General features: G+C 40.1%; 1 protein-coding gene across 1 annotated transcript; it reads left to right on the plus strand.

Annotated features, from left to right (window-relative positions):
• The first annotated feature begins 529 nt into the window (after positions 1–529).
• Positions 530–11,420, plus strand: f2r.L (coagulation factor 2 (thrombin) receptor L homeolog). Its single transcript, NM_001085783.1, is given in 2 exon segments — positions 530–779; positions 10,034–11,420. Coding segments are annotated over 2 exon segments (1,260 nt in total). The 5' UTR covers positions 530–685; the 3' UTR covers positions 11,200–11,420.
• The last annotated feature ends 6,431 nt before the right edge of the window (positions 11,421–17,851 follow it).

A 17,851-nucleotide genomic window follows, 5' to 3' on the forward strand; every position in this document is an offset into this window, starting at 1 on the left:
CAGCTCCCCTTTGTTTTCCTGGCAAATTGGTCTTTTTAGTTGATGACTTCGTACGATCGTTCCGAGAAAATCGTGGTCTCACGATGAGGATCTGATCTTTTAGAAATCTCAACATCTATGGCCAGTTTTACTCTGTAATCAAATCTGTACTATTTTGCTTCATGGAAAAATTTGCCAATCTGTAAAGGGCATTTTTTTCACATATATTTATTTAGTTTTTAGACTTTTTTCACTGCACATGATATTGTGCTATTTTTGGGCTACTTTTGAAGTGCCTCTTGGCTGGTTTTGTAGCTGGTGTGAATAGGAATGATGTTTTATACGGGTAACATCAGTCTGATGTCAGTAAATGAAGCTGTGCTTTAAGCGGAATGGCATTTGTTTTGCCGGGCAGAGAGTGTGAGGAGCTGGCGACCCCCAGTCCTGCACTAATCTCCTGTATTATTTTTCAGCAGCAGCAGTGGGAGGAGGGGCGGGAGCTGCACATAACAAAGACGCGCCACTCACTCACTCACTGTTTAGCTCCCTCCGACTAGCGCTGCTATACCCTACTGGAGCTTATCGCTTGGAACAGTCCAAATTGGAGCCGGTACCGCAGGGAGTGGAAGAAAAGCGGGGCAGGGGGGTGTCAGTCTCTGCCGGGGAACTTTCTGGGAAAGGAGCAAAGGGTCAGACTGAAGGAGCCATGATGGAGCTCAGGGTGCTGCTGCTGCTGCTATTGACCCTGCTGGGAGCGATGGGATCTCTCTGTCTGGCCAACTCTGATACCCAAGCAAAGGGTAAGTGTGTGTTTCTATGTCTATGTTAATATAGCCCTACTTCATACACAGCGCTGTACCTTCATACTGTCTACATCAGTGATCCCCAACCAGTAGCTCGCGAGCAACATGTTGCTCTCCAACCCCTTGAATGTTGCTCCCAGTGTCCTCAAAGCAGGGGCTTATTTTTGAATTCCAGGCTTGGAGGTAAGTTTTGGTTTCATAAAACCAGGTGTACTGCCAAACAGAGCCCCAATGTAGGTTGACAAATCACATAGGGGCTACCAAATGGCCAATCGCAGCACTTATTTGGCACCCCAAGAAAAATGTTCATGCTTGTGTTGCTCCCCAACTCCTTTTACTTCTGAATGTTGCTCACAGGTTCTAAAGGTTGGGGATCCCTGGTCTACATTAACAGATGGGGATTTGTATGCAATAAATACACACACGCATATACATCAACACAAAACCCTATTCCATTCAAGTTTATGTATTTAGACATGGAGGATGGAGATCCCTGTCCTGAAGAGCTTACAATCTAAGTAACTTGTGACAGCTGCTGTACTCTAGACAGTATTAGTATTTGCCCAGTATACACTGGGCATTTGTCTGGGCACACATAGGGCATATTATGATCCGTCAATAGCCGTAGACTTTGCTGGCAGTGGGCTTGCTGGCAGTTGGACATCCCTGACTCGTATAACTTGAGGACCCAGCCATCCCTGATTTAGAATAACATTTATAATGAATTGGAAATGCCCCGGGAAGCCAATATTCCAATATCTTCTGTGTGGCTTACCTCATTGAACTATATGGAGCTAAACCTCATCGCTGTCCCTGTGCAGCGTAGCCTTTATTTACTTCTAGAGGGAAATGTTGAACAGGAGCAAATTTGGGGAAGAGGCAGGAGACTTAAGCTGGCCATAGATGTTGAGATTTTTAAAAGATCCGATCGTCATCGTGAGACCACGATTATCTCGGAACAATCGTACGAATTGTCCATCAACTAAAAAAAGACCAATTTGCCAGGAAAACAAAGGGGAGCTGCCTGCTTGTCCCTGCAAACATAGATAGATTGCACTGGGACCGACAAAGATTTTTTAACCTGGCCGATCAATTTCCTGACAGATGTCGGCCGAAAAATCATAAGATGTACAATCGTTCGAATCCCACTAACCGCACGATAATTTGGTCGGACTTCGCTTAAATTGGTTGTTCGGCAAGAGAAATCTTTGCGTCTATGGGGACCTTTAGTGGCACGTGGGGCAATCACAAGTATTTTGCTCCCCACAGAGATTCAGTTCAGCAGAAATACACTTTCAGATGCCGCCCCCCCCCCCCGTGCCCTTAATAGTAATTGCCTAAACCCTGGCAGTGAATCTTCTTGTCTACTTGTGTCCTGAACTCTTGTGTTGGCTCCGGTGCCAACGAACAGACTTTGTGGATTTCAACCTGAAATGCCAAGTCTCGTGTTTCTTCACTGAAATCCGTTGAGCCTGTTCAATTCCAGACACAAGCAGACAAGAAGATTCGGCTAGCGGTCAGGAGCTGAAATCATTCTCTGGCCCTGGCCTTAGTGGCTCATAGACAGACGGAGCGCTAAACTCTGCCCACGGACCTCCCCATAGGACTAGGGTTATGTGGCACAGTGCTCCATCATTTAACTCCCAGTTGCATGCTGTCTTCCATTTATATACAGGTATATGAGACCTGTTATCCTGAAAACGCATGATCTGGGTTTTTCCAGATAAGAGGTCTTTTCATAATTTGAATCTTCATACCTAAGTCTACTATAAAATCATGTAAACATTAAATAAACCCAATAGGCTGGTTTCGCTTCCAGTAAGGATTAATTATATCTTCGTTTGGATCAAGTACAGGTATAGGACCTGTTATCCAGAATGCTGTGGACCTGGGGTTTTCCAGATAACGTATCTTTCCATAATTTGGATCTTCATACCTTAAGTCTACTAGAAAATCATGTAAACATTAAATAAACCCAATAGGTTAGTTTTGCTTCCAATAAGGATTAATTATCTTAGTTTGGATCAAGTACAAGGTACTGTTTTAATATTACAGAGAAAGAGAAAATATTTTTTATATTTTAATATTTTTAATAATTAAAAAAATAAATTTGGATTATTTGATGAAATGGAGTCTATGGGAGGTGGACTTTCCTTAATTTGGAACTTAATGGATAGCAGGTTTTCAGATAATGGATCCCATACCTGTACAAGGTACTGTTTTATTATTACAGAGACAAAGGAAATAATTTTTAAGAATTTGGATAAAAACCGAGTCTATGGGAAACCGCCTTCCTGTAATTCGGAGCTTTCTGGCTAACGGGTTTCCGTATAATGGATCCCATACCTGTACTTGTCAGCAGGGCCGGAACTAGGGGTAGGTAGAAGAAGCATGTGCTTAGGGTGCACCATCTCCGTCATTGGTGCTATATTAATACATGTTAATAATCTACCCCTAGTCTGGGTTTACCACTCCCCCACAGTCAGAGCACACGCATGCACCTGATCACACATGCACTCGTGGGCTCATTTACACATACGTTATGTCAGGGTTCTCCTAATGAAAGGAAGATCCCATATCCAGAAAGCGCCAGCTCCCAAACAATTTTGATAATAGCTGTACTTACACATAAAAACACCCAGACAAAATAATATAGACCATAGTATGTGTGTGAATGTGATAGGGACCTTAGAGTGTAAGCTCCGCTGGGGCAGGGACTGAGAGGAATGATGTATAATCTCTGTACAGCCCTGCAGACTGTGTGGCTACTATATAAATAAAGGATAATAATAGCAATATACAAAATCATGAAACATACAAGTACACATATAAACGACACAAAGTAAATCTGAAGTTAAATAACAAATCTCTTTGTAGTGTAAGTAAATGGTCTGTGTATTTATACTCTGTGTAGTTGGGGCTCGGCGTATAAACGCTGTGCTGCTGGTAGTTCTGTGCTGCGCCCTTTCCCGATAAGACTAGAATTCTCCCACAGGACTCTCCACCAGGGCATGGTTCAAACACACGTCAAAGCATTCTGCAGTAGTGATGTCATGTGAGTGTCTGTATCTCCAGTGAGTCTCCCCCCGCCCCTCACTTGGTATAACCTAGTAGCCTTTCCACCCTCTGGGGCTACTAATTACTCCCAGACCAAATGAACTGCACGGATTCTAGGGCACCATGTGATGCTAAACAGAATCAAAACTAAACTCATTCTGGGCAAGTTTGCAAAGCAACATCTTGGATAAATACATTTCTGTGAAACTTTTTTCTTTTGATAATCGTTCAGGTCCACCTGAATAGGAAAGTCCGCAGCAATTAAAGGGGAAATAAACCTTCATGTAATATTTGCAATTGTTGCAAAGAGTTCACATAAATATTTTTATAGTTAATTTTGTTATTTATATTGTATTTGTTTAATATAGGGTTGACAACTTTCTCCTTAAGAAAAGCTAGGTGTGGGGGCAGTGGTGTGACATCACCATGGGGTAAGAACCGTGATGTCCCAGGGCAGGGAGTGAGATTAGCCTGTCAAAAACAAACCGGTTGTAACCCTAGTTTAATACAGTACAGACGAGAATCCCCAAAAGACTAAACAGGTATGGGACCTGTTATCCAGAATACTCGGGACCTGGGGTTTTCCAGATAACAGATCTTTCTGTAATATGAATCTTCATACCTTGAGGGCAGGGGCACACGGGCAGGTTCTGGAAGATTTAGTCGCTTGGCGACTAATCGCCTCTTCTTCGGGGCGACAATCTCCCGGAACTGCCTTCCGCCTGCTAAAATGAAAAATCGCCTTCGACAATGCACTCGTGTCACTTCGATTTCCGAAGTTGCCTGAAGTTTCCTCGTGAGGCAACTTCGGGCAACTTCGGAAATCGAAACGCCGCGAGTGCCATTGCTCTGCCGTTTTCTCAGTATAGCAGGCGGAAGGCAGTTCTGGGAGATTATCAGAGATTATCTAAACATTTTCAACTGAAAGAGCACCTGTTGGGTGAAATTATTTTCCCTAAAGCTGGCCATAGATGTATAGATCGTGAGACCACAATTATCTCAACAATCATTTAAATGTACGATTTGTCCATCAACTAAAAAGACCATTTCAGGCGATATTGCCAGCAAAACTGAAGGGGAGCTGCCTGCTTGGCCCTGATCATTTTTTTAACCTGGGCAATCAATTTTCTGACAGATGTCGGAGGAAAAATTGTAAGATGTACGTTCGTTCGAATCCCACTAACCGCACGATAATTTGACGGATTGATCGGATTTCACTAAAATCGGTCATTCGCCAAAGAAAAATCTTTGCGTCTATGGGGACCTTAACCTGGAGAGCCCCACACTTCGGTTGGGAGTAACAGTCGTTTTTTTTAAAAATAGTCCCCCCCACCGTCAGCGCTAGGACACTCGCACAGGGAGGGAGCTCCTGTTGTGAGTGGCCATATTGTGCAGAGCGTATGCACATAATGAGCTTCTGACGTCATGCACATGTGCATAATTAGCAAGTTGCGCCATTCACTCAATATGCGCATGTGTGTGCCCCAACATGGCTGCTCAAACTGGGAGCTCCTTCCCAGTGCAGCAGCCTATATATATATATATATATATATATATATATATATATATATATATATATATATATATATATATATATATATATATATATATATATATATATATATATATATATATATATATATATATATAAATAAATAAATAAATAAATAAATAAATAAATAAATATATAAAATGGTTGCTGGTGTCCGCACTCTTTTCTTGTTAGAGCAGGGGTGCACGATCAATATTGTAGAAAATGGTGTGAAGGATCAGCACTCTCCCATTAGTTTAGTGAATGAAGTGTTGTTTTATTGAATACACAACATTAGATCCGACGTTTCGGTCCCACTTGGGGACCTTTTTCAAGGACCTTGAAAAAGGTCCCCAAGTGGGACCGAAACGTCGGATCTAATGTTGTGTGTTCTTTAAAGGAACAGTAACATCAAAAAATGAAAGTGTTTTAAAGTAATTCAAATATAATGTAGTGTTGCCCTGCACTGGTAAAAGTGTTGTAAAAGTGTTGTGTTTGCTTCAGAAACACTACTATTGTTTATATAAATAAGCTGCTGTGTAGCAATGGGGGCAGCCATCAAAGGAGAAAAGGCTCCGGTTACACAGCAAATAAGCTCTGTAGAACATAATGGTGTTATCTGTTACCCACTATTTATCCTGTGCCATATAGCCTTTTTTTTTAATTTCTGCCATTGCTACACAGCGGCTTGTTTATATGAACTATAGTAGTGTTTCTGAAGCAAACACATCAGTTTTACCAGTGCAGGGCAACACTACATGATATTTTCATTACTTTAAAACACTTTAATTTTTTTGGTGTTATTGTTCCTCTAAAATATAATTTATATCTATGTACTTACTGGCACATGTTGCTTCATTCTTCCCTAAACTGCCATTGATCCATGCTGGCTGGCCACAGACATCCATATGGCATTCAATGTGTTCTAATTCCTCTAACACAGCACATTGATCCTGTACTGAACACAATACTGAGTATATTGTTTATAGGCAGATTGGACCAGTGGTGTTACTACTGGGGGTGCAGGGGGTGTCATTGCACCTGGGTCAATAATAAGGGTCCAACCCAGTGGTATAATTAGCCATGGGTGCTCCCCCTTTGAAATCACGCACTCCAGTCTGAAAAAATGCTGCTGCTTTGCCGCACTCAATATGACTCCAGCAGGCCCCAAGGAGGGCAGTTATAGACATTAATAGAAATTAGAGGCACAGTATACTAATAGATACCACTTTTTGTGTTTTGACATACATGCACATTCTAGGGATGCACTGAATCCACTATTTTAGAATTCGGTCGAATATCAAACCACTCTCTAATTTGCATATGTAAATTAGGAAAAGAAAGGGAGAGAGGGCCTTGCGATTTTTTGACTTCCTTTGTGTGATGAAAAGTCACATGATTTTTTAGCCAAATCCTGGATTCGATGCATCCCTAGCACATTCTAGTTTCTTAAAATATTGACTGATATACAATACAATAATACAAAGCTGGTTTTGTGGTGAACATAATGAGGCAACTTTTAAGCGAAAGTGGCGAAAACAGGGCATGCCATTTCCTACCACTGAGCTGGAGTCGGCACAAATGGTTTCACTTCATTACTCTCGTTACTTCTGAAGGGAAATGCAGAGCAGTTGGTTCACAAACCAATAAATATCTACTAAATTGGTGTTTTACAGAAATAAAGGCATTTTATAGAGTGAGTGAGTTCACAGGGGCAGTTATGGTCTAGCTGATTTGCAGTATGTATATCATGGTTTTTTACCTAACTTTTTGCTTTGGATTCCATAGTTTCCATTTTTTAAATACTGTTTTTTTGCTTTGAAATTTATAGAAAATTCAGTGAAAGAAGTAGAGGTGCTAAAAAATGATTATGATTATTGTTAGGCATATTTAGAAATTATCAGCAGCCATGGGAGATAATTGTCTTGCCAAACAGGCACTGGATTCTGCCAAAACAAAATCAGAACTGAAGGGGGGGTGCACCTTTTTGGTCCCTTCTGGTTCCGAACCTATGTTTCACAAGATTAACTAAAGGGGGAACTAAAGTCTAAAACAGAATAATGCTAGAAATGCTGTATTTTGTATACTAAACATAAACTTACTGCACCACAAGCCTGATCAAACAAATGATTTATGCTTTCAAAGTTGGCGACAGTGGGTCACATCTTGTAACTTTATTATACATCTTTGCAAGACTAAGACTGTGCACATGCTCAGTGTGGTCTGGGCTTCAGTTGGGAGGTTAAGCTTAGGGATCGCCATTAATTATCAAACTATCACAAGTCAAATATCTGCCATAGAAGCTGATACAGAATATGCAGACTGCACTGGGTCTATGGATACAAATCTCTACACAGTCGCCGGCTGCTTTATAGGAAAACAAACAAAGTTGACACCCCCCCACCGTTTGAAAGTATAATCGACATTTGAAAGTATGATCGTTTCCCTGTAGAACAGTTTGTGACCATCTGAAGTTTCCTATCTGCAGCAGTCAGAGCAAGTAAAACGAAGGGGGAATTTCACTGCAAACAGTCAGGTTTCTTAAAAACGGTACACATTTTTAATTGAAGTATATTGGAGATAGATTTCTTTTTCATTAAAGAAAGTAAAAATGGGATTTTTTTTTTTTTGTCTTTACATCCCCTTTAAGCACAGGGTAGAAAAACTCTGAAAATCCATCAATTTCTAGCTTTTCAGATCAGTTTGTATAAAGTAAAGATTGTATTAAAGCAGTGTCAAATATTATCAGATGTCTATATCCAGTGGCGTAACAAATGATCAGGATATGAACCCTAGCCCCCCGCCGCCCCCCCAAAGAATCGCATGGCAATGCTCTCCTGGCGCATGAGCCGAGAAATCGCCCCCCTGCATTACTGCCCACCGTAACACTAATTACCATAGGTACGCCACTGTCTATATCATCGGCATCGCCAGCCGTTTGGTAGACTTCTTCCTGTTATAGTCAGAGCTGCAGTAGTTCTGGTCAGCACACAGACCATCACAAAATGGTGGCTGAATGGAAAAGATGTAAAAGGACAATAGTTACTGAAATATATATTCCAGTTTAAGATTCTTTAATAATCCACCTAATGTGATACAAATGATACGTTGGTTAAGCATTCAATCTGGGGGTATAGTTTTCCTTTAAGAGCAGCTGGAGTGCATGGCAAGTAGGCTTCCAATCTATGCTTATATTTCATATATTCAGGTTCATGTGGAACCTCAGTGCTGTGCTGTCTGCGGGAACCCAACTGATTCATAAAGAACTAGGGAAAGGGTCATTCTTTCAGGCTTTTTTCCTTGGAGGTGGATTAATAGTTGGAGTATTTCCCATGGGTAAAGAAAGTACAAGTTCCTAATGTTGAGGAATTTTTAGGAATGATATCATATTAATGGGTGGGGAATGCTTATTAAGCACATACAGATAGAAGGAAGGATTGAAACTGCATTTCCTTGCCAAAAAAAACACCTTGATTATTGGCCAGAAATGCATTGATTTAATATCCAAACCTGCATATGATTTTTAGCTCAGTAGCTGCAAATTTTTTAATTAAACAATGCTCCAAGAAAGAAACCCTCTCCTCCGGGTCAGTGACTCGCCCAATGAACTTTCAGCTGATCTGTCAAGGTGTCCTGACCCACAGCCATGAGAAATCCCTATGTAAGCAAATTAAATTTTCAGTATCTTTTACTCACACTTTTATACACTTTATGACACTTGTGGTGTTGCTGATATGTTATACTAAATATATATTACAAAGTACAGCAGTGTTTAGGTCCTTTCAACAATACAACAGTGTATTTATTGGGGATAGTAGTCTTGAACAAATAAATACACTTTGGGTGCAAACTACACTGAGTGCAACCCTTAGTGCTGATTTACGAAGCAGTTGCACCCCGGGGAATGCAGCTCTCTGCACCCAAACTGGATCAAAACGCCAGCGCATGGTGCAGAGGGCAGAGTCAGGAGGCACAGCAGAGACCTGTCCTTACTACTTGGACCGGACTCCGTTACCTGAATGACCCACAAGTTAAGGGGTGGAAGGGGGACACCTATTTGCAAATCTCAGGACAACAGATACTTGCGTCGGTTTGCACACAGCTGAACACAGGATTTGATTTTAGAAAAATCCAGGATAGCATCACTATTAGCCTAATGGCATGGGCTTAGTTTATAACAATATAAAAGGAAGAACAACGTAGAATGTCAGTGTCTAGAACATATAAAATGTTACTTGGAAGCTGAACATTACTACCAGGAAAGAGACTTCTATGACAAGCGAGCAGAGGTCTGGGGTGGCTGCTTGTGACAGGAAACCATGGGTTTCTGTATTGACTTGATGTCCTTCTGTTCGTTTCCTTTGTTAACCAGCACATTCAGTGACGTGAATCCCATATACAAATATAACTATTCTTACTCATCTCTCTTCCCCAGCACATCATCACCTTTGTAATTGTGAAGAAGCCTCTTAAAGTAAAGTGCAAAGAAAAGAGAGAGAGTCTATGGAGTGAAAGTGTGCCGATTGGCTGCAGTTTGTTTCTAGCATTGCCCACATAGTCGAATACACTGATAAAAAAAAAATGTAACAGAGGCTAACCCCCCGAGAAAGCTGAAAAAAAATCTTCATATTTTGGATATTTATTCTCCTTATTTTTGTTTTAGGTGCTCATTCTAACAATATGACCATAAAAACCTTCAGAATATTTGACGACAGTGAAAGTGAGTTTGAAGAGATTCCATGGGATGAACTCGATGAATCAGGAGAAGGTTCAGGAGACCAGGCCCCGGTGTCCCGTAGTGCAAGGAAGCCAATCCGGAGGAACATCACAAAGGAGGCGGAGCAATATCTCTCCAGTCAGTGGCTGACCAAGTTTGTACCATCCCTGTACACTGTGGTGTTTATTGTGGGCCTGCCTCTGAATCTGTTGGCAATCATCATTTTCCTGTTCAAGATGAAAGTCAGAAAACCGGCAGTGGTCTATATGTTGAACCTGGCCATCGCCGACGTGTTCTTTGTTAGTGTGTTGCCCTTCAAAATAGCCTACCATCTGTCCGGAAACGACTGGCTGTTTGGGCCTGGAATGTGCCGCATTGGCACTGCCATCTTCTACTGCAACATGTACTGCTCTGTTCTGCTCATCGCCAGCATCAGTGTGGACAGGTTCTTGGCAGTGGTTTATCCCATGCACTCCCTTTCTTGGCGCACAATGAGCCGTGCCTATATGGCCTGTAGTTTCATTTGGCTGATATCCATAGCGAGCACTATACCACTTCTTGTGACTGAGCAAACTCAGAAGATTCCTAGGCTGGATATTACTACTTGCCATGATGTTTTAGATTTGAAAGACCTCAAAGACTTTTATATCTACTATTTCTCTTCTTTCTGCTTGCTGTTCTTCTTCGTGCCATTCATTATCACCGCTATCTGCTACATAGGGATCATCAGAAGCTTAAGTTCCTCCAGCATCGAGAACAGCTGCAAGAAGACAAGAGCCCTGTTCTTGGCTGTGGTTGTGCTCTGTGTTTTTATCATCTGTTTTGGGCCAACCAATGTCCTCTTTCTGACCCATTACTTGCAAGAAGCCAATGAATTTCTATATTTTGCCTACATTCTGAGTGCCTGTGTTGGCAGCGTCAGCTGTTGCCTCGATCCCCTTATTTACTACTATGCGTCATCCCAGTGCCAGAGGTACTTGTTTAGTTTGCTTTGCTGTAGGAAGGTTTCTGAGCCTGGAAGCAGCACTGGGCAGTTAATGAGCACTGCCATGAAAAACGACAATTGCTCCACAAATGCAAAAAGCAGCATTTACAAAAAGTTGTTGGCGTAAAACAAGATGGAAAAAAAGGGAAAAATTCTTGTGCAACATTATTCTCCATATGATTGTACTGATTGTCTGTGTAAGATCTTGGGTTGCACAGATGCAGAAATGTAAAACTGAATTGTATTTTTATTTTAATACTAATTTAATTTACATAAAGTAACAAGGGTTATATATGTTGGCATAGTCCCATATTACCCACGAGTAGGGTTGCCACCTTTACTGTAAAAAAAAACAGGCCTTCCTATATTCTTGTTGTTTTTCCATATTAATAACATTGGCATCAAGCATCATTTTTACCGGCCAGGCCAGAGAACACCATAAGCATGCAAAATGTTCCAAGGGGTGCCAGATATTGGCTCAATTAGCCATTTGGTAGTCTCTTTGTGGACTGGTAGCCTACAGGGGGTTCTGTTTGACAGTACACATGGATTTTTATTGAACGAAAACTTGCCTCCAAGCCAGAAATTCAATAATAAACACCTGCTTTGAGGCCACTGGGAGCAATATCCAATGGGGTGGTGAGCAACATGTTGCTCGTGAGTCCCTGGTTGGGGATCACTGCTTTAGCGCGATCACTACTAGATAAAGGCAAATAATCTAATGCTATCCAATAGATTCCTCTGTAATGCTGATGTGTTAATGTTCAGCTGCAGCTTGAATCCCCAATGTTGAAAGAAGACTTCTCCTCACAATTTTTTGAGATTGTGGGTCAGAAAGAGCTGGAAATGGAACATTTCTGCACAACACTGTTACAGAGAAGATTAACCAGAGGCTGTGGGAGCCATGGTTGATAGTACAGTTATATTTGGGGTTTGCTGCTCATTCCAAGCATCATCATGCCAACAGCCTGTGTGCACTATATATATATATATATATATATATATATATATATATATATATATATATATATATATATATATATATATATATATATTTATATATATATATATATATATATATATATATATATATATATACATACATACATTCTTGCATAACAAACAACTTATATACATATCTATCATGGATTTAAAGGGATGACGAACGGAAAAAAAATGTGATTCACTGCATGGCACCAAGTCTATGAAGGTTTTCATTCATCCAGTTCATGGTATATCTAGTAGAAGTAAATCTAAAGCAACTGGACATGCTCAGCAATTATTGAAGACGTTTTCACTACTCATCCGAGAAGCTTCTTTAGTTGAACTGAAGAAGCTGCTAAGATGAATAGTGGAACATCTTCAGTAATTACTCAGCAGGTCCAGTTGCTTTAGATTTCCTTATACTAGATATGCATGGCACCATGTTTGGTCAAAATTTTTTGAATTCCATTCCGTTTTATGGAAATATGTCAGTATCACTTTACAACTACTGATGATATTCTTAATGGTCATATTTAAAACTTTGCTTCCCTATAATTTGGGCTCCAGAATCTCTTCTTTGATGGCTGCAGAAGTAAGTGTGCTTACTGAGGGCAGTACCAATACTTGCAAGACTGAAGTACCAAAACAATGGGGGTCATTTATAAACACTGGGCAGATTTGCACCTGGGCAGTAACCCATGGCAACAAATCGGATGTTTGCTTTCACTGTTCAACCTACAGCTGAAAAAAGCTAATCACTGATTGGTTGATATGGGTTACTGCCCTGTTCCAAATTTGCCCTAATATCTCTAGGGTCTCAGCATTGCCACAAGCCAATAGTTAGGCTGCATATTCTGTACAGAAGTTATGGAAGAAGGAATGACAGAAGCTGGCTGGCGAAAATTGGTCCATGTGTGGTTGGTGCTAGTGATGTGCGTGTCCGGGTTTCCCCTTACCCTAACCTGCCCCCCCCCCTTAGCCTGCATCCTCGCTTCCGGGTTGCTTTTATAGACCCGCTGATGATATCACAAGGGGCAGGGCGAGCAGTCGGAAGCCGTCATTTGATGGTGGCGGGCAGGGAGAGCAGGAGAAGAGCTCAACCTGCATCCACCCGCAAAGAATCGTGCAAGGTCGGCCCAACTCGCTGGTATCAGGCCAGCCCACACATCACTAGTTGGTACCAATCCTGATCAGTATTTATATACAGTACTAGGGATATTAGTTGAGTTGGTTCAGTCATTGGGCAGGTTTGAATATTTAATCTCCCAATCCAAACCCGGATTTAACAAATAGGAACAGTGCCAGGAACTTTTTAAAGCAATTCTGACAATTTTCAGTAAAAACCTGTAATGTGTTTGTAAAAAAAAAAAAAAGCATACCAGACTATTAGGTGATTGAGAGTATTTCCTGCTTGTCAGATGTATTTGATTTATGGAAGGAACTGTGGTTATTTGTACTCTGAGGAATTCCGCATATAATGCAGAATGTAAGAGGTGGAAATTCTTGGATGTTCTGAAATATGAAGGGTAAACACTTTCGGTGCAGAGAAGTGACCATAAACTCAGAGCACAATGCTAGTTTTAAAAGAAATATTATTCAAGTATATTTTATTGCATATATCATTGTGATGCCTCACCATTTCTAAAGGAATCCCATTTGAATGGCATAGTCTCATGATTTAGTAACATTTTGAATCCACCTGCTGAAGGTCTAGTAACACATTTTACCGGTTGCTATGGGTCACTGGACTTGGAGCACATATTTAATGTTATTTTAGGTTTATCACCTGTTCTGTGTTTCGTGTAGGGAAATGCTGCTTAAAATCCATTTAATCTATATCTGATGCTCACTCTCCAGTTCTTCTAGCTAAAACACATCATTTGATCCAAGATGAAGACAGCTACAAACTGTATATTTGCAACGGGCAACTGTGTGCGTTCAGTTTAGAACCAATATTCGTAAATCAGCCCCACGGTGGAGAAGTGTTTACAATGGAACTTTACATAAGCTTTTTGAAAATAGAGTATATTCCTATAGTGCCTTGGTTTGTTTTGGGTACATTCCTATTTTACGCCTGCGTTCTTTATAGGGACACAAAAGTGACCTTCTTTTAGAGCAATATTTTATATTAGGTTTTTTTTATTCAAATTACTTCCATTGTTTCTGTTGAAAGGTGCAACAGTACAAAACCAGTACAGCCTGCAGAAATCATTTCCATTGGATTAACAATGAGCACATTTATGCACCAGATACTATACTTTTATATATCTATATATAACCTTATAGTCTAGTAGTATTGCCGCCTTTTCTCTAATAAAATATCGTGCTTGCCTGTTAAAGGTATTTAAACACCCAAAAAGTTATGTAAAATTGCTCTGTGCCTTTCGGTTTTCATTCTGTAGATATTAGCAGTTTTAACCCACAAACATCATGCTTTTTCCAGATGGTTAAATAGTTGGTGCAAGAGCACGCTGAGCACATTTACATTGTGGGGGGACAGGCCAATGGCAACACTGCTGTAGACATATCATAAAACCTACCTAACTTAAATGAATGGCACACCAATGACAGGCAAGTGTGTGGCCATCTCCATTGTCACAATCAGCAGTTCTCAACTATGTTCCTCAGGAGGAATGCTCTATCTTCATAGTGTTTTTAGAACAATGTCTTTTCTTTTGCGCTTAACAGTGCAGAACAGTGATATCGAAAGTTCTTCAATTTTACAGTTTATCCCATCTCCTTGATTCCTCAAATCAGTTGGAGGAGAAGTTTTTTCATCAAATTACACCACCTCCATTATAATATATATAAATATAATTGTAAGGCAGACTACAGTTTCATAAGAAGCCGTGTTTATAGGCTTAAGTGTAGTTTTTCCTTACAAAAAAAAAAGAAAAAAATAAGGCCACAGATTTATTTCTGTGCATGTTTTAGCTATTTCTATGCATTTTCAAAGAGTTATATCGATGACATTTTTCTGCTTTGCCTGTACTTACAATTGAAGGACACCATTAATCCAGCCTGATTATTTTATGGTGCAATATTGTTTTCATGTTCACGTTTTGTTTTTGCACTTTTGCTATGTAAATTTATGTACGTGTAAAAATGTGAATATTATTTGGTATTGTTTATGTATTTAATATAATTTGGCTGAACATCCCTTCACGCTGCTGCCATTGTAAATAAAATGTTTTCACCTCTAAAATGTGTTTCTTACTTGTGGCATCAAGAGGTAAATCCCAATCTGCCAGGATATCTTCTGCTTTCAATCAGTAGGTCTCGAAAAGAGCAATGTAACTTTTGTAACTTGTAATATCAGCCCTGGCTGGTATTTTACTGGCTAGACCAGTGAAATACTAACCATATGGCAACCCTAATTGGTGTTGCAGGCATTGCCACAGCCAGAACTAGGGGTAGGCAGAAGAGGCACGTGCCTAGGGTGCAAAGGGTTGCCACGCACATACCTCTTCTCCCTGGCTGTCCCTAGTTCCTCAAGAGGTCGGTTGCATGTAAGCCTGCTTCCCCTCCTGGTGTGCATTATTTGAAGAGACCGAGTGCATACTAGCGTGAGTAGTGGGCACCTTGGTGAAAGTGCTCTGCCTGGGGCACACTAATGATCTGGCCCGGCCCTGGGCATTGCCTCCACCTGTTGAAGCTGGGGGTGCCGGAAAAGACATTCTGCACTGTGCATGCACTTGGTGAGGCGGTGCTGTTAATGCCTGAGACACCAGAATGAAAGGGTGGTGGTCACAGAAAAGCACTCCAGTTAATTGTCATGGAATAATAGTACAAAATACCCTAATGATGCTGTTGTGTTAGTAAATCGCAATCACATAAAGTAGATCCCACATTGGTTAAGTGTGGGCAACCCTGAATGTATTTGTTATGGCATGTTGGTCTAAAATAAAAGATGAGTTGTAATAATTCAGAATGTATAGCTGCCTGTCACAAACAGTTCATTGTGGAGGTGCTATAACTTCCTAATATATATATATATATGTATGTATATATATATATATATATATATATATACACATACATAAAGGTATGGGACCTGTTATCCAGAATGTTAGAAAAATGGGGCTCTCTATAATGGATCTTTCTGTAATTTGGTTCTTCATATCTTAAGTCTAGAAAATCATGTAAACATTAAATAAATCCAATAGACTAGTGTCCAATATGGATTAATTATATCTTAGGTTGGATCAAGTATAATTTACGGTTTTATTATTACAGATAAAAAGGAAATCATTTTTAAAAATTTGGACTGTTTTTTACTTAAGGGGCGAAGTGGCTAACGGCGAAAATTCGCCAGTGTGATGTCATTTTGGTGTAAAATTGCTAGTGAAGGAGATAGACTGTAGCACTACTTTGCACTCTTAATGGCAGGCAAATTTCGCTCCAGGCAAAGTGCGATAGAGTAGATAGGTCCCAAAAAATGCTGGAGTCTTTTCATTTTTACAGGGTGATAGGCTCAAAAGATCATAAATTCTTTTTGGGGTACCCTCCTTCCCCCCCCTACATTTCCTAACATATGGCACATAAACTATACACTGGGCACATGTGTAGGGCAATATAACAACTCTATTTTATTACGGTTCCCTGGGCTTGTGTAGTGTAATGTATTTGCTGCAACATAAACGGCCATTGTACTTTAAGTGCACACCGTATGCAAATAAGCCAACGCTAGCATAACTTGGAACTGCTGATCATATTATCGCTAGCGCAACGTCGCAATTGTTCGGTACCCTGTGTGCAGCTTCGGATCTTCGTGAATTAGCGTTGTCCATGCAAATTTACGCCTGGCGAAGTGTTGTGATGTGCGCAAAGCCAGCACTGGCAGATTTTCGGAGGTAAGTAAATTTCCCCCTATGAGAGATGGCCTTTCCATAATTCGGAGCTTTCCGGATAACTGATTTTTGGATAACAGATCCCATACCTCTGTGTGTGTGTATATATATATATATATATATATATATATATATTAGGGATGCACCGAATCTACTATTTTGGATTAAGCCGAACCCCCGAATCCTTCTTGAAAGCCTGGCAGAAGGATTCGTCCGAATCCTGCTTAAAAAGGCCAAATCCTGGATTCGGTGCATCCCTAATATATAGATATATATATATCCACCAAAGAAGATCCGCACTCTCAGGTCTTATGAAAAAAATAAAAAGTTTTATTGTTTAAATGCGACTAACGTTTCGGCCTCCTCCGCGAGGCCTTTCTCAAAGTGTCTGGTCAGTTGTAAGAATGTCTTAAATATAAGCGGGAAAAATAGACAAATAGAGATTGACGTATCATCATCATCATCATAAAAACGTAACAATCATTTACATATTTCTCAATAAAAACATATATCATTATACATACATAGTGTGCAGATGTTATTAAACTCTTCCGTTCAAGCATTACATCCATTCTACTCCTAAAATCACGATACTTTGTAGCTGCTTTATCGTGTTCAATTTGCTGTCTCAACATACTTCCTTATCACTGCATAAAATAATATTGTAACTTCCTTATCACATATACTGTATATATATGTATTAAATATGCAGTTACACAGAAAAAATGTATAGACCAAATCTAATAGGGAAGGGAAAGTTCTTACCCCTAAACTTTTAAAAAATATATAAGGATATATATATATATCATATATCTATTATATAAGGATAATATAAGAGGTGCAATGAGGGTGTCACAAGATCATACAGACAAAGATCTGCAGTACTCACCATATCTATATATAAAGAACATACTAGTGGATCTATTAAAAAAATAGAGTTATTAC

The sequence above is a fragment of the Xenopus laevis genome, chromosome 1L, assembly GCF_017654675.1.
Source record: "Xenopus laevis strain J_2021 chromosome 1L, Xenopus_laevis_v10.1, whole genome shotgun sequence".
NCBI classification, from domain to species: Eukaryota; Metazoa; Chordata; class Amphibia; order Anura; family Pipidae; genus Xenopus; species Xenopus laevis.